Source organism: Cyprinodon variegatus, unplaced genomic scaffold (genome assembly GCF_000732505.1).
Source record: "Cyprinodon variegatus isolate N-32 unplaced genomic scaffold, C_variegatus-1.0 Scaffold728, whole genome shotgun sequence".
NCBI classification, from domain to species: domain Eukaryota; kingdom Metazoa; phylum Chordata; class Actinopteri; order Cyprinodontiformes; family Cyprinodontidae; genus Cyprinodon; species Cyprinodon variegatus.
In genome coordinates this window covers 101,606-123,189 of record NW_015151181.1, presented here as the reverse complement: position 1 = coordinate 123,189, position 21,584 = coordinate 101,606, and the positions used below count along the sequence as shown (strand labels likewise).

The 21,584-nt window shown below is 37.2% G+C and overlaps 1 protein-coding gene across 1 annotated transcript in view; it reads right to left on the bottom strand.

Annotated features, from left to right (window-relative positions):
- Nucleotides 1-2,426: 2,426 nt before the first annotated feature.
- Nucleotides 2,427-21,584, bottom strand: part of LOC107097844 (potassium voltage-gated channel subfamily KQT member 1-like) — a 106,012-nt gene continuing 86,854 nt past the window's right edge. Inside the window, exon 6 of the mRNA XM_015395159.1 lies at nt 2,427-4,049. Coding sequence (XP_015250645.1) covers nt 3,903-4,049 — 147 coding nt within the window. The 3' untranslated portion in view covers nt 2,427-3,902. The remainder of the gene's footprint in view (nt 4,050-21,584) is intronic.

The window sequence follows — 21,584 nt, the reverse complement described above, 5'->3', positions numbered from 1 at the left end:
GCCTCTGTCAATTTGTCACTTCAAAAGAAACTCCTCAGTATATTGCCAAAAGTTTTCACTCAACTCCCATAAAAACTTCAGTAAAACTCTGTTTCAAAACTTAGGGTTATTTCTGATGATGATCCACCATCAGCAGCTATAACAGCTTCAAATCTACTGGGAAAGCTGTCAGCAAGGTTTGTGTTTTTTGGGAATTTCTGACATTTCTTTCTGACATTTTAGGAGTCATAAACAGACATTAGACAGGAAAGCCTGGCTCTCAGTCTCCGCTCTTATTTATCCCAGAGGTGTTGAGGTTTGCTCTTTGTGCAGGCCAGTAAACCTCATCCACACTAGGTTCACTTATCTATATCTTTATGGACCTTGTTCTTCTGACCGTGTCATGCTGGAGGAGGATAGGACCATTGTAGGTACAAGATCTACTCAGGTGGTCAGATCAGGTACCTACACCGTCTCCAAACTGTTTCAGCAAAGCTAGATAAAGGACTTGTCCAAAATCTCTCTGGATGACTAAGAATTCAGATCTGTTCACTGGAACTGATGGACCAAGCGTCGCTACTGAAAAGCAACCCCACAGCATAACCTTCAAAACCCAGATTGGTCCATCAGATTGTCAGATGGAAAGGGGCAGTTTACTCCTGAGAACATGTCTCCTTTGCTTTAGAGTCCAGTGGAGGCATTGCTTCTGACAATTTGCATTCCACTTAGTGATATATGCTTGGATGCATCTACTCGGCTATTGAAAACCATACCATGAAGCTCTTTACGCACTTTGTTGATTGAAAGGCTACACAAGTTTACAGGTCTGTAATATTTGACTCTGCAGAAAGTTGCCAACCTCTGTGCTCTATGGACATCAGCATCCTTCACCTGTGTTCTATCGGTTTGTGTGGTCTTTTATTTTTGTGGCTGAGTTTATTTCATTCTCAATTGCCCCCACTTTGTTATACCACTGTAAGATGATCGTGAATAATTTAGGGAGGGTATTTGAAGACAATGGGCTGCACAGTGCGGCAGTGTGTAGGACACACTGATTCTCAGTTCGATTCCTTACTTAATGGATATTGGATGTTCTGCCCGTGCATTTGTAGGTTCTTTCCGGGTACTCCATCTTCCTCCCACAGCCCAAAAACATGACTGTTAGGTTAACTGGCCTCTCTAAACCGTCCTTAGGTGTGAGTGTGTGTGTGTGCATGGTTGTGTGTCTTTGTGTGTCTCTGTGTTGCCATGTGACAGACTGGCGACCTATCCAAGGTGTACCCCGCCTCTCGCCCATTGACTGCCGGAGATAGGCACTGGCCCCACCGTGACCCTGATGGAATAAGAGGGAGCAGATGGATGGACGGGATTTGAAGACAAGCCTTACTGCCCAGATGGCATCCTATCAGGGTATCACAATCAGTTCACTGGGCTCCTAATCCATTCATTCATTAAGGTTTATAGAAGTATTTTCGATGCCTATGTACCATGTTTTTATGTACCCATGGCTATAAAAATTATTGGGAACACTGATTTCAATTATTTTAATCAAAGAGCAAATACTTTTGGCAATAAAATTCATCATACTGCTGTAAGTTTGTAGAAAAGAAAAAAAATCTGAAGACTGAAAAGACAGGAGTCCAAAAGGAATCTCTGCCATAGCTAATTTAGACAACTTAGCTTTAGCTGGATCTTTTTTAAATGTCCATTTGTTTATGGTCACTAAATAAAACACCATTATTGATAATATTAACAGTCTACCCTGCTGTAAGAGTTTGTGGAAAGGAATCAAAGGCTATACGTTCATACTGAAGACAAATGAGTATGGAGGACCTGGAGAGTCACTGAAAAAGAAAACATTTCAAATGTAAATTTTAAATCATGCAATTTGAGAAGCATTTTCTGATTTTACTTTTTAACTTTAATTTGAAAGAGGAATTACAATTTTGTATTTGTATTTTTGTATTCCATCATTAGATACTGGAATTCAAAAATGTATTTTCAAATCCATTTTTTCAAATCTTATTTATAAATGAAGATTTAAAAAGCAAAATTCATAAATCAGATTCAAAATAAATTTTCTAATCAGAAGTTTAAAAAGATAATTCCTTATTCCATTTTTCTTCAACTTTGATTTTTAAATCACTTTTCCCATTTTCTTTTTCCTTGTCCCTCTTCATTCACCTCTTCCATGACCCTTCTGGTCCCTGAGCAGACTGAAAACCAGTTAAACCAATCACAGTTGCTCCTCAGATATAACCAGCCCTCTTATTGGTTATTTTGTGAACCAGGTGTGTTAGTCTAACCAATAAGAGAGCTGGTTACATCTGAGGAGAAATTCACACTAGATGCATCTGATGGTTTTCAAGTCGTCCTTATTCGGAGCAGTTCTGTAGAATTTTTTTCTGACTCACTACCTCATTACCCAAAGCTACCGTACACATCCACTTAGACTTCTCTATAGATATAGCAGCTGCTCCACAACATTCCATAGTAAATAGTAATACTCTGTTTTTCTTACATTTCTTCATCTTCTTATAATGTTGTCATAATGTTGTTTGCTCCCGTTGCCTAACAGCATAATAATGAAAAAGAAATGGATTCTGGCATCCATTATAAGTTCTGTAAACAAGGTGTGCTGCTGTGTGCTGCTACATTCCTCTCCTGCGTATGTGAGCCAATCAGTCTGATGGCGGGTTGCATATAAACCATGCCAAATATTAAACAACCATGCCAAATATTAAATTGGAATCAAGACCATAGGTGTAAATGTAGCCAAAATAGAACAATCTAATAGCTTTCCAGGACTCATAGTTTATGATACATCCAACTTGGGACTTGGGATTAGCAAACCTGGCAAGCTATCGATCTCATGCAATGTAAGTTTGTGTATTTACTCAGTAGTTTTGGGCAGAAAAACAGCAATAAAGAGTTCTTGTGAAAAATAATATCCCATAAAATGAAGAAAAAACGGTTCTGGTTTGAGGCATATCAAGTTTCTGAAATCATCACCATCTAACAAGCTTTCCACCACTGAGGATTTCTATGAATACAATGAACATACAGCCTCTTTTCACATGTAAGGAAAGAATCAATTTCAGAAACCCTTAGAGAATTTCACCTAAAAAACCCCCATTAATTATCCCTTTAACATGACTAAGGGTATAATTCAATTCTTAAAGTATTAAACAATAGTAAATTGAATTAAATTGCTGCCAAAGTCCATTTTAGTCAGTTCTGCCAGTTATTTCTTACTCAGGAGAAGGACAAAACCAACATATGATTATCCTTTTTCCTGTCTAAATGTTTCTCAGTTACTACAAACAAAGCACACAAATCTAAGTACAGTTAGGCTGCATGGATATGTGTTCGTAAAGCTAACTCTGTTCCGTAGGTCTGAGTTGAGCCAAGATAATCTGACAGATCTGAGGAATGCATTGGCTGGTGTGGATTTACAGCTTTTCTTTTTTCTCTGAATGTCATTAGGAAACCAGAGTGCATTGATTGCATTACAGCTTCATTAGGGGTTATTTAGCTTTGGAAAGATATTTGGAACAGAGGAATGCTGCTCAGTGACAGGCAACACATAAATTATCATCATAGAGAAGTGTGATTATGAGGCTAATGTGGTGAAATAAATTCATAGAACATGTTGCTGCCTGAGCTGTGTGCTGCAAAATACCAGTGCAGAGGAAACAAGTAACAAAAAACCCCATCAAGAAGCCATCAGAAGTCCAGACAATAAGGTACTCCTCCCTGACAGAGGCTGTTTTCCTCTCACATGGGTTAGTTTTTTAATTATTTTTTTCTTATGGGTGTAAAGTTCACAGAAAAAAAAAAAAGGAGGTTGGTTTGGAAGACAGACTCCCCCGAGGGGGCTAGGCTGTTAACGTAAAGTCCTAGCGTTTTACGTCACTGCTTTATCAGGGCGCCTCGTCGATGCTGGTGCCCATGCGCTTCTGGATGGTCACCCTACGAATGGATGGCTTTGACGTCAGGTCCGGCTTTGGCGGAAACTGCTCCGTCAGAATCCGCAGGACTGAGTCCATTTTCCGGTCCATCTGGCGAATCTAAAACATTTCAATACAAAGACAGAATATGAACTGGTTATTTTAGTGCAAGATGAACATGCTAAACAAGTGGAGCCAGCGAGTTTGTGCTGCTGTAAAGTGGTGCCATCACAATGACAGGGTAGTGAGAGATATAATGACAAGTCTCACAGTTGGCGTCTTACCTGGTAAAGCCACTCATTACAAAGGCTGCTAAGGTATATGATGTATGAGTGGGTAGACAGACAGACACACACACGCCAGTCGCTGTTTACATGCTTTGTAAACTGTAAACACAGGTGTGTCACCAGGCAGACACATCTCTGAGAGTCTAACCATGGGGATGACTGCAGATAAAAGGCCCCACCCACCAGCTCAAGTAAACAGGTCCCAGACTGGCTGGGGACATGCAAATACACTGTGGTGGCGCAAAATCATTTAGGCTTTCGTATTGAAAATGTCTGAATCTTAACTAAGAAGAAAGAAATGCTGTCCTCTACCTTTTATTTTTGTTTCTTTTTTTGCAATGATGAAAATGTAAAATGATCAATATCATGACTTTGAGAGACAGTCTTACCTTTTAGGAGCTACCGGTTGTAGTTTATTCAAAAAAAGACTTGTTGCTAATTTGTGTATGGTAAAATTAAAGGAGAGCCAACTAGTCGGTCAGAGGCTGAAATCAAACAATCAATTCACAACTTTCATAATTTTTTTTCTGTAAATACTTTAAAAAGCAGTTAATATTTTAATGTAGTCTGTTTAATTTTTGAAAATAAGACTGTTCAAGAAGACATGAAAGTATCTGATGGCCAGAGAAGAGAGCGATTGTAGAATCTCTATATAAAATACTCAAAGCTAATAATAAAGGTTTTAAAATTAAACAAATGAATAAAAAATCAAGAATATTGTCTTGTTCCCTCATTAGCAGCTTCCTTACAGGTATTGTGGAGGATTTTTTAAAAGACCCGCCCAATTACAAAAATGATGCACGTGCAAGAGCATGCACAAGCCTATTTCTCCTTGCCAAAGCATTCTGGGATATATCTGCCTCTTCTGGGGCCTTTCTTTTCTTCTCATACACTTCGTAGACACTTACGACCCACGGCCATTTTCAAAAAACTGCAGTGAGAAAGGTGAGTTTCAATGACTGTCTGAAACCATAGTTTGCTACAGATATATGCTTGAAAGTGTGCATGCTCAGAAAAATATAGCTAATGGCATGGCCTTATGTAAACATATCACCATAATGATTTACAATCAGCAGGACCACTTATTTAGATGATCCAACCGGAAATAATAGATCGTCCTATATACCTTTAAAGACAAATTTGTGCAACTATGAGTTGACAAAAACCCCCTTCTAATCTTAGTTATAGTGGATGATGTCCTTTTTCCAGGTGGATCATGAAAATAAGTGGTTATTCTAATTGTCAATCATTCTGGTCATATGTTTCAGTAAGGCCGTCCTATGTGCTTGTCCCTATTTTCACTTAAGGGTGGTGAGTCCGACATAGTGGAAAAATTGCAACTCTTCTTTTGGAAAGTAAGCTTGTATGAGCGATGTAAACAGCAACTTTTAAACATAGCATGCACAAGGAGAAATGGGCTAGTGCACGCTCTTGCACGCTTTTAATAGAGGTTGCCTCTTGGGAGCGGGTACAGGGTGGTGCAAGTGGAACATCCTCCACTATACCTTTAAGTTGCAAAAGTAGGGCAATCTATTTAGGAGTATTGTTGAAGTAGGAGTTTAAAAAATTATGTTCAAAGCTGGTTGAAGTATGACGGTAAAAAAACACTTGCAGATGTGGTTCTACAAAGTACCGTCTCAAGAGAGACACATAAATGCACACAACATTTTAATGAATCGTGTTTGTAAAACTTTGAAAGTAAAACACATAAAATATAACGAGTTGAAATTAAATCTGTTTATTCCCAGAGTTGTTTTTCCTTTTTTGAAATAATGCTTTAAAAGTTCAATGTAAAATTAGATTTTCTGGAAATTTTCCCTCCATTAAAAAAACAAACAAACCCAAACACAACTCAAATGTTCCCCATAAAAAGCAGAAGTTTACAATAATGACCAACAAAAAGCCAACGCTGAACAGTCAGATACAGAAATAAATGCTCAACAAAAAACAAGCTTACATATTACATATGTGTCTAAGACTAGATACAACTAAAATAGGTGTTCACACACCTTAAACCACAAATAAAAGTGTCCAAACTTCCAGTCCACGCATGTTAACTTCAAAGGCCTGAAGAACAGTTTGGCCTCTGTACTCATCTGCTTATCCTCCAAGAAGTACTTACAGGTTTCTAACTAATAAGTGGCTGAAATGGATTCAAAACCCCAAGAAAATGATAAGAAAGCCTCTTTGTAAATCAAAGCCCAAAACATTAAAGCACATCAAAGAAGCGCAACATCTAACACACTGAGTTGAATGGACAGATTCAGACTCCTGTCTTTACTAAATGCAGATAACAGCCCTGGCCAAACAGCGTGCTTTCTGGCACTGCACGCTTGGATAGTTAACATCAATGGCATTTTCATAGGCTTTAGGGTATGGTTGTTCCTTCTCCTCATCTTTTACTGTGTGCGCCTGATGGCTCAGACGTTTTTATGGCAGAGGAGGACATTTAGCAGCTATTATCTCTGTTGAGGTATGAGCCATACTAAGGAGGACAGTATAAATCATAAATATTGGGGATTGTCACAAAAAAGAAATAAAGAGCATCATTTGTCCAGATCATAACTATGTACTTTCGCATTTAAGGGAACACGAAGCCACAAAACATGAGCAAAATGGTCCCAATAACTACTTGAAAACATGCTGCTAATATTTTTCGGTAAAATGTGGCCAAGAGCAGCTTCACTTTAAACTCTTTTCAGCTGAGCTTTACCAGTTTTTTCAGCTTCTACAGACCCTCCATCTAGAATGAACTGTAACCTAAATAGTTGTGTAAAGCAGACAAAGCATGCGCCAGCGCCGAGATGAAGTTTGGAGATAAATAAGAAATCATAAACATGTTGGGTATGAGTTATCAGCATTTTTACTGGGGCTTGAAATGGATCAGGAATTCCTGCCGCTGTGGGTCTGAATAGAGAAGCACAGGAGACCAAGAGCTGCGAAGAAAACAAAATTACACAATGGTGTTGCAAACACACGAGTTACTGATCAGTGGTGGGATTAAGATCTTTGGTGCAGGGTGATGAAATGCTAAAAGGAGTGAGGGTAAAAGGTTGTAAAAGTGTTTAAACATGTTTTTGGTGATTGTGTGGTTTATTATTAGAAAGGAGTGAAGCAAAAATAAATGAGAGGGTGGCAATTCTTTTTTCTTGGTTATTGATTTATTCAGATATTATCTGATTCCTCTTTCAAGGATGCAATGGACTCATTGGACCTGTAGAGTCTGCTTAATTTAGGGTTCCTACATACATAAGGGTAAGATTTTAGGCTTTTCCAGATTCATATTGACGAATTCATCAGTCAACAGTGGGTCGACCCCTAAATAGAAAGGTTTACCATTAAATTACCGTAGATTATACAACATTTCTCCGACTTTCAAGATAGAAATTAAAAAACTGCAGACTAAAAATGTACAGAGAGATCGATGGACATGATGCGTAAAAGTGAGAAGAGCAAAGAGGATCATTGGGGCTCCTCTTCCTTCCATAAAAGATATTTCATCCCAACGCTGCATGTCCTGAGTCCGTAACATTATAAATGATCCCTCACACCCCCAATACGGACTGTTCTCCCTGCTGCCCTCTGGGAAGCGAGGCATGAATTGCAGGTCAAGCAGATCCCAGAATAGTTTCTTCCCCACTGCCATTAGACTGCTGAATGATGTATAAAATTGGGTTAAAAAAAAACCCAACAAAACCATGTTGGAAAACTGTAACTCATATGTTACAGTTGTGTATATATGTATATTTATGTTTACATTTATCACTGCTGTAAATAAAAAATTGAAAATGTCCTGAGAGCTGTACTAAACAAAATTTAGTTTTATATACGCTCTGTGTGTACAAAATGACAATAAAGACAATAAAGTCTAAGTAAAAAATATTATGGGTCATTTAGACTCAACTGATTCTTGAGAAGACGGGTGAATGTGGAATTTACTCTGGAAATACAAATATTTGTCCATATTATCAATATGTTCTTTTCCACAACAAATCCAGACCTAGAAGTACCTGTAAAATAAAATGTTCCCAGACCTTTTTATGACAGTAAAGGAAACTTTTTAGTTATACTACATGTTTAACTATGACTGCTGTTCCTCTTTGCTGAAACACTTTCCTCCTGAGACTGTCATACAGAACTCCCTTATCTCTATTTGTGTAACTTCTCATTTTACTGTTCAGCCTTTCTTTGCACTTTGTACAGTTTATGATAAGGCTTTTTAAGTCCAGACACTGAACATAAAACCAATGGTTTAAACTAATTTACAGCCCTCTCCACATTTACTGGCATAAAGATGCAGCAGAAGCCTTAAATAAACACTTTTTTACTACATCATTATGACACACTGGCTCTTTGCTATAGGTCCCTATATCAGTAGATATCAGGCTTTTTTTTTTTTTTTTTACTTCCCATACCAGCCTGCTCTTTGAATGTGAAAAAATGGTTCCTTGTTTGTCACATTTCATGTTGCTTTAATCAAATGGATAGTCTGAATGTAGATATGGACAACTTAAGGAGAGCAGCTTTTTAAAAACATTTTTCTACAATTTTTCATTTGTTTCTGTATTTCGTTAATCAAAATTAACATGTTAAAGCCCCAGCCCTAGTATTTGCCAATTGATATTGGTGTATGAACAGATACTTGTTTCAAGAAGAGTGAGAAAACAAAGAATATAAGCACAAATTGTAAAATATTAAGTTCTGTTGCATCTTTAAAATAACAACAAATCTTATTTGCATTAGGATTTACAAAAAAAAAAACTACGGTAACATTATTTTGTGTTAAACGGGGTAGATTGCTTTTTCCGTGATGACACATTAAGCTTTCCTTCTTTCTAAAATTGAGTTTTTCGATGTCTTACAATCTAGAAGTATTATTATCCAATTGCCCCCCCAGCGGTTAATTATTCACCAAATAAATCAAGATGTATTTCAGGCAGCAGTCAGTTGGAGCACCTCAGGGATTTTGGCATCAGAGGGTGAGAGAATTTTCAACCGTGCAGAGGGAGCGTCTGTACTGCCTATTATTGTCATTATTAGAACATTGCTGCATCTTAAATGGCTGAAGCACACCTGCAGTTCATACATTATCTTAGACTAAATTAACAGCAGATTTACATTTTGTTTTATTCATATTATTTTCAATTAAATTTCATTTCATTTCAACCACACCTGAATTATCATTATCATTTTAGCTTAAAGGCCTAAAACCTTACATTACATATTAACTAACTTTATTTGTTAAAACAATAATCATCTATAATAACAAAAGAAGTTCTGTTTAGGTTTTATTGGAAGTTAAAAATGTGAAAATCTTTTATTTAGAACAAGAGGAAAAATGTATCCTTGAATTCAACATAAGGTTAGTTGCAAATTTCAAGTCCAACATTTTTCATACAACTAAGATCTTATTGATTTATTGTTTTTATTGATCTCACAGTGGGGAAATTTCCTCCTTCAGTTCAAATAGTCAAAAAAGAAGAATGTGCCAAAGGGAGAAAAATTTGCATGGTATATAAACAGTATATACAGTGTGTTCACATATGACAGCTTCATTTTTATGTAATTTTTTAAAAGTAGGATCATTTACAGGGTTATTGCATGGGGTGTTTACATGGGTACTTATATAAAAATGTTAATTTTTATATATAGTTGTTGCAGTGGGTGTCAAATATAGAGAAACAGGTTGTTGCACAGGGTATTAAATAGTAACTGCACATTATACATTGCCCAAGTTATTGCTGTTGGGGTGTTGCATTGTAGAGTCTGGTGGCAGCAGGGATAATGACCTGCTTTACTGCTCCTTTTTATAAACAGGGTGTAAAAGTCTTTCCCTAAAGGAGCTGCTCAGCTCCTCTACAGTCTGGTGCAGAGGGTGGAAGGTGTTGTCCATGATGGATGTAAGGTTCGACAGCAGCCTCCTCTCAGCCACTTCCTCCACTGATTCCAGAGTGCAGCCAAGGACAGAAACAGCCTTTCTCATCAGTTTGTTCAGTCTCTTTCTGTCTCTCTCTGCGCTGCCAGGGGCCCAGCAGACAACAGTGTACATAGAGGAGGGTTGATGCCACCACAGAGTGATAGAAGGTGCTAAGCAGGGGCCTGCTCACTGTAAAGGACCTCAGCCTACCCAGGAGGCAGAGGCGGCCTGGTCCTTCTTATACAGGGCGTCGGTGTTATAAGTCCAGTCTAGTTTGTTATTGACATGAACACCCAGGTATTTGAAACTCTCCACAGTTTCTATGTCCTGCCTCTGGATGTTCACGCGGGAGTCAGGTGGGGGTCTTCTCCTGAAGTCGATCACCATCTCTTTGTTCTTACTGGTGTTAAGACACGGGTGGTTCTTCTCACAACGGTCCACAAAGTTCATGATGACTGATCAATATTCCCCTCAGTATCAGAGCCTACAATGGCAGAGTCATCTGAGAGTCCATATTGTAGGTGAAGTCCGAGGTGTAACGGGTGAAGAGGAGCAGAGACAGAATGATGCCCTGGGGGGCCCCGGTACTGTAGACTGCCACCTATGATTGACAGCTGTGCAGCCGCACGTACTGAGGGCGTTCAGTGAGGTAGTTGATGGTCCAGGATCTGTATGGATTCAATCTCCCTACAATATTTTAGTTTTGTCTTTACTCCATTTCTTTTTTTATATTTACTGTTAGACAACTTTTCAAATGTAAAAGAATTTAAATATTTTGATCTTGGCTACTGAACTCTGTGGCAACCTGGTTTTACTGGAGATTAAATGAAATATGAGACAATAGATTAGTAAACAGGTGACGCTTGGATGTTATTAAATCAAGGTAGTCTGTGATTTATGGGGTATTTAATGAGGTTACAATGACTGTAAATGAATTATTGTGTTGTATTTAGGTGACTGGGGCTCTGATTGTAGCTATACTGTATAAACATGTGACCCAGTGACAGGTGATGTTTCAGCTGTCCTCTAACCACACACCAGCACATGGGACAGTCAAAAACATGACAGCTCAGCTGCAGGGGTTCCCCTTCTAACGGCTCGGTTATGGAAAGATGAATTAAATCTTTTATAATGTTTATTTAACAGTAAGCAGCTGAAAGTCTTTTATTTTAATCAGTGGAATACTGGAAACTATTAACTAGACTATACCAGGTGAATATAGTGATATAGATTAATCAGCAGTTTTTCACCTGTAAAAACAAGGTGATACTGATACTTTACTCTTTCTTTAATATTACCTTGGTACTTCTACAAACGAAAAGAATAAAGGTGCAAAATTCCATTTTAATTTCCAACATTTTAAAAATGCATTTTTTTTTACTTTGTGTAAAATATTCCTAATTTCAGAAGATTTAAAAAAAATTAAGACATAAACTTTAAAGTGCCTGTCACATCTTTATAGATTTTAATGTTTTTTTTTTTTTACATTATAACATTTTTTTTTGTGTAATTTAGGATAATTTTATGTGACCAATAGAAATATAGGTCATAATTGTGAAATTTCAGAAAAGAAAATCAGAAAAGTTTGCTATGCATTTGTATTCACCCACCTTTGAAAGGATCCACCTGAGTTAAATCCAATGTGAACAATTGCTTTTAGAAGGCACCTCTTTGGTAAACAATATTCTCCTTTTTTTGTTATACTCAAGAAGAAAAACCTTTACAGAAAAGTTTTTTTTTATGAAGGTCAAAGAGGTTTGTTGGAAATCAAAGGGCCATGATGACAAAGGAACACAGCAAGAATATAAAAAGCTTTGAACATCTCACGAATGCTTCATCAACATCTATTGTGCTAAAGTAAAAAGAAGTGTAATGGAGGACTGCTAAAACAGTAAAAAGGCATATATACTAAGAAGGCAAACAACAAGGTGATTAATTATAAAGGTAGTCTTTATAAAAAACTAAAAACTTAGGTAGGAGAACTCTATGGCAGCTGTTAGTTGTACACTTGAAAAATCGAACCTTCATAGAAGAGGGACAAAAGGAAAAAAGCCATAAGGAGTCCACTTTTCATGGTGAAACATGGTGGTGGCATGGTGTTGCTATGGGACACTTTTCATTAGAACAGAACGTTGGTGGAAAGATGGATGATAGCTCGTCCTAAATAAATCAGCAACCAGCTGCAAAACTGTGCACTTAGCATTAAGTTTAAACGAACAGCTAGAGCAGAAATGAACAGACAGACGAATTTTTACACGTAGGTTAGAATTGCTCAGACAAAGTTCAACGATAAATGAAACTGAGAACCAGAGTCAAGGAATGAGTTAAAATAGGCAATAATTTCAGTCTTTAGCCCAAAGCTGGTAAAGACATAGATGTACCTCAACAAGACTTGCTTTCATAATGGCAGTGGAAGTTGGTTAAGCAAAACATCCACACAGCAGAGTAAAATATTTAAGGGGAATAAATGCTGTTGTTTGACATTACTTGCATACAGAATCTGTTTTATACAATAGGAATTTGCTTTATTTCCAAATTCTATTTGTTTAAACATATAAAATAACCTAAAAGATTTGAGATGTACATTTCAGCTTGGCAGTCTAAAATCTGTAAACTATAAAATTCAACAGTGAAAGTTGTAAATAATTGTAAATACACCCAGAAGAAGGTGACTTGATCTTGGTAGTGTTTTATCTTTAATCAGTAATTCATGTACTTTGAGTGATTGCAGGTCCTGGTGGAGACATGAAGTACAGAGACGAGTGGTGGGGACAACACCGAGCTCCTGTTCACACAGGAACACCCTTCCTGAACCACCTTCCTGCCCCCCCAGGGGACTGTCTGTCTGCTATCTGGTACGGCACTAACACACAAGCAAACATGTAGATAAACAAGCTTGCATTACAGCATATACACGCACACAAACGCTAGTTTTAGCCTGGCCTTATTGTCACGTAGCAAACAACAATCAAAGAATGAGAAACAAAGACTCACATCCCCGTTGGGACCCAAACTGTTGTCCAAGTCTTCGTTCTCAGACAGTCTGTCCTGCAAAAACACGCAGTTCAATATATTTTGCAATGTAAACGGCTAAAATTGTTTTGCCTGAGGCTGAACCACCCAGTCTGACTACACTGAACGTGTTGACATAGAGCAAATTCCCGATAAGGTGTAATAGGTATTGCTGCAGGGCAGTGTTTCTGAGACAACAGTAACAGCTGAGGTGTTACCTTCATTACTGCATCTATCCACACTAACAATGGCCTCTTTGCCTAGCAAACAATGTCATTAATGGAAATGTGTAGGGTTTATAATGTATGGGAAAAAAAGCATTTTAAGCACTTTGAGCTTTATTGCTTTTTAACAAACAAAACACACTGATGTCAGTTAAAACATAAATTGTCCACCTACTAAATATTGAGACCGTCTTTTGGAGACGTTTGATGGGTTTCAGCTCATTAGACAACCTTTGGATAAGGTAATATACACATTCAAAATGAGATTTTTATATATTAGGGGGGAAAAAGCTGTCCAGACCAACTTGGCCCAAGATGCAACAATAATCCCACCGTTTGAATTTACACTTAACACCATGAACTGATGGTCAGATATTCTTCTTCACAATTGTTTGGTAAAAAGCAACATTTTTGATCCCATTCATTATGAGTCATCCAGGTCTTGGAGAAGCAACGCACCTTGGACTCTTTTCTAAGATGCTTTTTTACTTTGACCTCAGATATAATGAGACTCTAAGCTTCCAAAATAATCTCAGTTTTGTTTTCTATAAATACAGAAAATATTCTTAAAAAGCTTTAAATATCATTAGGATATTTTTCAGTGAAATAATTTTTGGGGTGGTTATTTTTTGTGTTAAAATATTTCAATTGAGCACTTTCACAGTGACAGGTTTGACCGGCAATGCTTTATGTGTTTTCCTGGGTTCTTTTGATCACCTCCTGGATGAACCACTGATGTTCTTTTGGAGTCATTCTGGTAGATTGGCCTCTCCTTGGAAAGTTTAACATTATTCCTTACTTTCACTGTTGGTGGCTAATGTCTCTCTACGGCTTGTTAGAACCAGGGAACCCTATAAATGCCTTATTATATATATAAAAAAGTTTTCCAGATTAAAGGTTACACTGACTTTGTGTGTTTTATGTTGCTATTGATTTCTTATAGCTTGCTTCATGTTGTCAGTAGGGTTCTATTAAAGTGATTTCTTAATTTACTTAATCATAGAAATCAGAACTTAGTCTTGCTGAAAAAAAAATTAGACAAAAAAACATGAATGATAAGAGAGTGTATGCTAATACATGTGAAAGTGGGGGCTGCTAGTACTTTTATTAAATAAGTTCATATTGTTGTAGACAACTTTTCTGATAAAATCACAATTTTAAAGTTGTATTTTATTTACTGCAATTATTTTTGACAGAAATTTGCTTTACATACACATTTAAGGGGGGGGGGGGGATATTTTTTTCACAACACTTCAATAAATTTGGATTTTTTTTTCCCCGCACAAAAGTTAAAAAAAGGAATATCTGCAGAACTATTTCTGTCCTATTCAGATTAGTATTGCCCTCTTTTCCCAGAGCTGCTCTTTGCACATTCAGCGATTCACACTGCCATCTGTTGGAAGCCTTAAAAGCTCGGAGAAAGGCTTAAAATCTGCAATCACTGCATTCTTCCAGCCGTGCCAAACTCTACCATCGCCTGATTCCTGACAAATGGAGACATGACACGCAAGAGGGATATGAGATACTGGATGGAGCAGAATGAGGGAGTGTGTGGTAGCCCTGACAGCTGTAATTAGGTGTTGCATAGTGGTGTGGCTCATTCGAGAAGAGAAAACAAGGCTTAGACAGCATGCGCAGCGATGTCTCGACTGAGTACAAAGCCTTTTTTTTACAGATCACACACCAAAATAATAGACACAAGAAATTATAATGTTACATTTTTTCTCTCCTCGTCTTGTTTTTTCCCTCTTTTTTGACAGAAATCTTAAAGGGATTCTTGGACAAAATGTGAATAAAAAAGGAATAAAGATACAAAGATAGCAGAGGAGTCAACAGGACAGTCTGCCAGCTTCAGTATTGTGTTAGAATCTTTGTCTGTCCGGGGTTAAAAGGGCAACAAAAACAAGATTCTCATCATTGAAATCCTCTTACTGGCACGAGACAATAGAGCAGAGTGGGAGCAGAAACAGAGATAAGACAAGAGAGAAGCTATTGTACAGATCAGAGCTCATGCATGCTGTAATAAATCTGTAATGTGTTTTCCTACCACAGTGACCTTAGACAGCCTGTGGGTTAAGCAGACCTGATTACAGCATTCTAAGGTTCTGCAAAACTTTAGAATACAAGTGACATGATGTTGATTCTTCTGGAAATTATTTTTCAACAGGGATCTTTGAAAACTTTGAAAAATTATGGATTTTAATCCTTTTTAATCACTTAGCCATTTCCCTTATTTTCTTACTAATACTATTAGAATATCTGACAAAGCTGTAGTTTTTTTTTTACCAGGCTGCACAAATCTTGTGTCTTATCTCTGTTTATTTTCAATACACACACTTTTTAGGCATAGTAAAAGGTAAAAAGTTTTAAACACCCTGGTTTTTTTCATTTTGTCGTGATGGCATCACAAAGTTGCTGCAGATTTAAAGGACTCTTCCGCTCTGCCAAATCTTAAAGTTGAATTCAGATGCATTGACTGTGGAGACCATTGGAGTACAGTGAACTCATTGAGACACTTAAGAAAACAGTTTTATGACATGATGCATTATCTATCAGAATATGGGTACACTGTGGTCATGAAGGGATGGATGTGGGCAGCAACAAGGCCCAGAAAGAATGTCAGAAATAAAGCCCCTAAAAGAGTATATAAAAGGATAGAATAATCCCCATTGCATGACACCAGCATCCTGAAACATTGATAAGCGCTTCTCTGTTGTCTAAAAATTCTACCTCTACTGTTTAATAATGTAAATGTTGTTTTAAAAGTCAGATTTCTTTCTTATCTAACATTTTTTTGGTCTGTTGAAGAGCCTGTGTGAACTTTAACCTTAGTTTCCTGTCCTTAGCCTAGATGAGTAGCAATCTTTGTAAGATTGTGCTGCTATAAACTATCTGCTCTGGAGGTTTGACATCTTGAGCATTCAGAGATGGTATCTTCCTCCACTCTGGGTTGTAATGAGTAGGTGTTTGACCTCCTGCCGCCTCTCTTATCATCTCTATCGGTCTGCACCTTCTCATCCGTCGTCTGACATCAAGAAGACCATTTCATCCACTGACGCTTCCTGGATTGCCTTTTTTTTTAAGTTTCTGAGAACCTTAGTGAAAGTTGTGAGCATTATTTCTGGTAAACTAAGATGATCTGTTTCAGCACCAATAACCATGCCCTGTTATAAATGTCAGACAAAAAGAAAACAATCTTTCTTCCCCATTTCTATGCTTGATTTGAACTTCAGCAGGTCTACTTCTTCATGTTTGGTTGCTCGAATGCAATGACTTCCTGCCATGGGACTTGCTGAAACACTTTGTTTTAGTAGAAAATTGAGCTAGTGTACATATGAATGTGTCCTTAATAAGACTGAATACTCTACTCTATGAAGCATAAAGAGCAGAGCACACAAAAGGACTTATTCAACCGTCACTATTAGACCCTGCAGGAAACCTTACACACAGTGATGATTAATCCCTTGTCTGTTGCATCAGAAACAGAGAGTTAATCTGCACCTTCAGAAACCAGCCTTTTGTCCAAACTGCCAAGCTGACTGACAGCTGTAAGTTTAAGGCAAAGAAAAAAATAAAATAAAATAATATTAACCCTAACTCTATTCTGTCTCACCTCAATGTCTGTTCCCTGTTCTGCTTTTTAACTACTCTTTGTAAATCAATTAAAATATCACTTAAAGGTAGATTTTTTTTTTCAATTTAGATTTTAATGCTTATTAAGTAACACACTAGAACTGTTTGTTTCAGTTAATTTAAAATTATAGGTTACATAAAGTAAAATCCCAACACTGAACTTTTTTATATTAAACAAGTGCAACAGAAAATAGTTTTTGAATATTATGTCATATAAATATTGTGGCTCACACATAACAGGGGAGGCTTACAGCCTTAATGGTTTTTTTTCCAGTAGACAATAACTTAGACTGAACCTAGACTTCAAGCAGCATGGAGTATGTGTCTCCAAAGGTGTTTGTCCACCCTTCCTCCTGCCGGTACATTGATTTCCAAATGAAATGCAAAATTCACTTCCACTAAACTGTAATGATGCTTTTTTTTCTTCTTAACACAATCAGACACTTCCATGAAATCCTGTTCAGGAGGGGCTTGACAAAAGAAATGTAACACTCGTAGATGACGTATAGGATTTGTCTGTGCATGATGCTTCCTGTGCTCTGACTTTGGCCTCAGTTAACCCTTTAAAGCCCGATCCAAGAATAAAACAAAACAGAAAATTACTTTTTTTTTGGTTTGAAGTCCTTATTTGGGCTTTTAACAAAATATGTTAAAAGAAAACAACAGAAATACATTTTTGATATTAATAATTTTTTACTATGCGATAAGTCAAGATTATTTTTTGTGTATTCGTCTGCCCTCTGTTATCAGGTATATCTGATTGTGTACAATAGGATTTTGAGCAAAGTTTTTAACCATTAAATTATGCAAAAGGTGCAAAACATTTCAGAAACCGTATGTATCAAATATGATACATTTGGCATCACAGGGTTAACTCTTTGTGAAGCTTATCAAAATCACAGAATATGTTTTGCATGAGAATCCAAACTGGTTATCTATACGACTGGTGCACTTTTTCAACACTATACTTTTTTTCCTTCACCAAACTTTCTATTTCTATATTTTTTAACAATATTCAAATTTTAATTTCGATCGTCAATAACCAGTAATTTTTGGAACTGTAAGACATAAAGTCTTTCAGGTATAGTGGAGGATTTTCACGAATTTTTTAAAAGACATGCCCTCTCCACTTTAAAAAAAAAAAGCACATGCACAACCACGTATTCCCTCCCCAGCGGGAACACCTAATAAATGTGTGCGAGAGCATGCACAAGCCCATTTCTTCTTGTGCACGCTCTGTTAAAAGGTTCCTGTTTGCATCGCTCATACAAGCTTACTTTCCAAAAGATTTGCAATTTTTTCCACTACGTTAATTTAACCAAGGTGTTATGCAGAGAACTACTTGCCTGCCGAGAATTACCTCCCCCCTTGCACACTGATGAGAAAATGGATTGAAATATTAATGTTTTGTCAGAAAATACAGAATGGGGTTGATAGCAAAAGCGGGAAATCCTATCTACTGAGCAGAGAATATATTCATTGGACACTGACTGTAGCGCATCGACTAAAACAAAAAAAATTTATTTATTCGAATTCATCTGTCCACTAAAACTTTAAATTTTAGGCCATCCATGCAAAAGAAATATGAAAACATTAAGAATTTGTTTTAAAGTTCGCTTTTTCGTTCATATTTAAATCCGTTTTCTCATCAATGTGCGAAAGGGGAGGTTATTCTCGGCAGGCAGGTTTTTCTCGGCATAGGGCATTTCCCTCTGTATGCAATGTGACTTTCTAAATTAACTGACAAAAATGCATTTTTTAATTATATTCCTATTTCGTAGAGAAGTCCTAATATATAACAGGTAGGGTTAAAAACCTTGACTTATCAGCTATGACAGGCATCAACAGTATGGACCACTTATTTAAATTAAAAGCAGAAATGCCTAAATGCTTTCACTTAAAGGAGCAGGTTCATATGTCTGGCGATTTGCCCTCTTTGTGCACATTACACTCCAACCTGACATTTTACACCTGGCTTCAGTGCATTATATTGTTTGCTTTAGGTCTCTGCTCACTGAAGCAAACCACGCGGCATCTTCCTAAAAAAAACTGAAATGAAATCCCGACTTGAGGATAGAGAAAACTCTCCCCTTTCCCCTTGCACATTCATATTAAAAAATTCAGTTTAATAGTTTCTATTGACAGGAAAGAGAGAAGTCTGTTCTTCACCATTACCTCTACATCCTGAGTAACCTTTTGAGCTTTGATTGTACATTACTTGAGTTCACGGCAAACACATCCAGCTACATGATGGGAAACTAGTTGAGGACTTGTTCCGTCGTTTTAACGTTAACAACTGCAACTTTGTCTTTCTTGTTTTTCCATAACTTATTCAGTTGTTCAACCTGTTAATTATGTGGTATGTGTTTAAAGTTCTTGTCGGAGATCCAGTATCTGTCATCAGTTTTTATCTTCAATGCATAAAGCTATAATCATCTTTTCAGCAAAACTGCTAAAAATTGTGCCCTGCGACAGACTGACGACCTGTCCAAGGTTTACCCCTTCTCTCGCCCATAGACTGCTGGAGATAGGCACCGTGCCCCAACGTGACCCTGACGGAATAAGTGGGAGAAAATGGATGCTAAGTTTTGGAACCTAGACTGCATTGCATGCACGCATGCATGCATTGTGTGAATTGAAAACAAAAGTCTGAAAACAAATTTAACTGAACGTATTAGGAGGTTTCATGTCCAGTTTATTCCAGTGATGCTGGCTCATGAATACGTGTACATATTCATGCGTAGTTTGGCAAGCAAAAACAGTACATGGTGTACACCCTGGCCTTTCGGGTGGGCCAAGAACAGGCTAGTGTTACACATAGGTCATCACTATGACAGGAAAGACAACAGATAGCAGGAGGATAAACTAGAAAAAAATGTTTTCCTGGGGTCATTAAGTATGGAAATAATTAAAGCTGGTAACATCACCTCAAAAGGATGTTCCCCATCCTTCCTGTGTGGTAATTTTCTGATGGAGGTAGTGATTTCATTTTTTATAAAATGTTTTTAAATTATTCCATCAATAAAAAAAACTAAATAATTGTGAATGCAGTTCAATTTAGTTTATTTATATAGAGCCAATTCACAACACATGTAATTTCAAGGCACTTTACAGTTCACCAGATCATCCAGTCAAATGAATTCAAAGCTTTCTATCTAAGGAAAACCAGTTGATTGCATCGACTCATTTACTTGAATGCAATCCATCACACTAAGCATGCTTGTAGCGACAGTAGAGAGGAAAAACTCCCATTTAACAGGAAGAATTCCAATTACACAAGACATGTTTATGAAATCAAGTTTTCTATCCAAAGATGACTTTTCCACCAGCAAAGAAGGGATGAACCAATATGCTTAAATGACATGAAAGACTAGATAAAAAAGCAGAAAAAAACAAAAGCTATGTATGGCTTCCCCCTAGGGGGCGACAGTGGGGTCAGGTTCAGGAGTTTGCCCTGCCACTGGAGGTTTGTCGGTTCGAGCCCTGGTTCTGGCTATCAGTGTTGTTAGGGTTCACCTTCATCTGCATTGCCTACTGATGGTGGTCAGAGGGCCCGGTGGCGCCAGTGTACGGCAGCCTCGCCTCTGTCAGTGAGCCCCAGGGCAGCAGTGTTGAAAATGTAGTTTGCCAACATCAGTGTGTGAGTGAATAACTGAATGTAGTGTAAAGTCCTTTGATTAAGTCTTCTGACTTTGAAAAAGCTTAATGTAATTACTGTCCTTTTATCATAAGTTATTGTTAAATGTATTTGTATATGAAATTTAGAAACAAAAGCACTTAAGGTGTACATCAGCAATCATGAAATTAGCTAAAACCTTTTTCAGAGTTCCATACTCCATCTGTTAAAGGCACAGCAAATGAGATATATGTTAAAAAAATATCTAATGGAATCTGCAGATAAGTAGCATAAATGTATTCCTCTGTCTTGACTCTAACAAAGGACTGTTTGATAATGGATCTGTTTTAGCTCTGGTCATTGAGGAGAAACCGAATGACTAGACTACTTCAAAACTGAGATGATCATATAGATAGGATGGAAATTTGGGATCAACAGGTGATCTGAAAAATAACCCCGATGGTCCTTGTATGTCCTCGAAGCTGAAGATGGACTAAAGAGGAAAAAGTTCCTAGAAAGATAGAGAGGCTCCTCTTTAAGTATTCTTTGAACAAGGAGAACACTGTACCTTAGACACTAAACACATATCACAGCATCGGATTCAAATTAATGTTCGGATTTTGGCTAGGCACCAAAAAAACCTTTATCTGAAATTGTTTTAATGTTATTCAAAGTTGCATGTATAAGTTTGACCATTGTACCCAAATTCATTTGAGCAAGTTTTACCAAATATAGTTCATCCAACTCAACTTCTATTTATTACAATAAGTCTTAAAACAGCAAAGCAACCCCTCATAATCACCCTAATACCAGTATTTTTTCAGATGAAACAAGACTAATATCTTTAAAATATTTCCACTTCTGTTTCACACTACAGCCAGAGATGGCAAAAGTACTCACTTTCCGTACTTGAGTAAAAGTACAGATACTTGTGTTAAAAAATACTCTGGTAAAAGTGGAAGTACT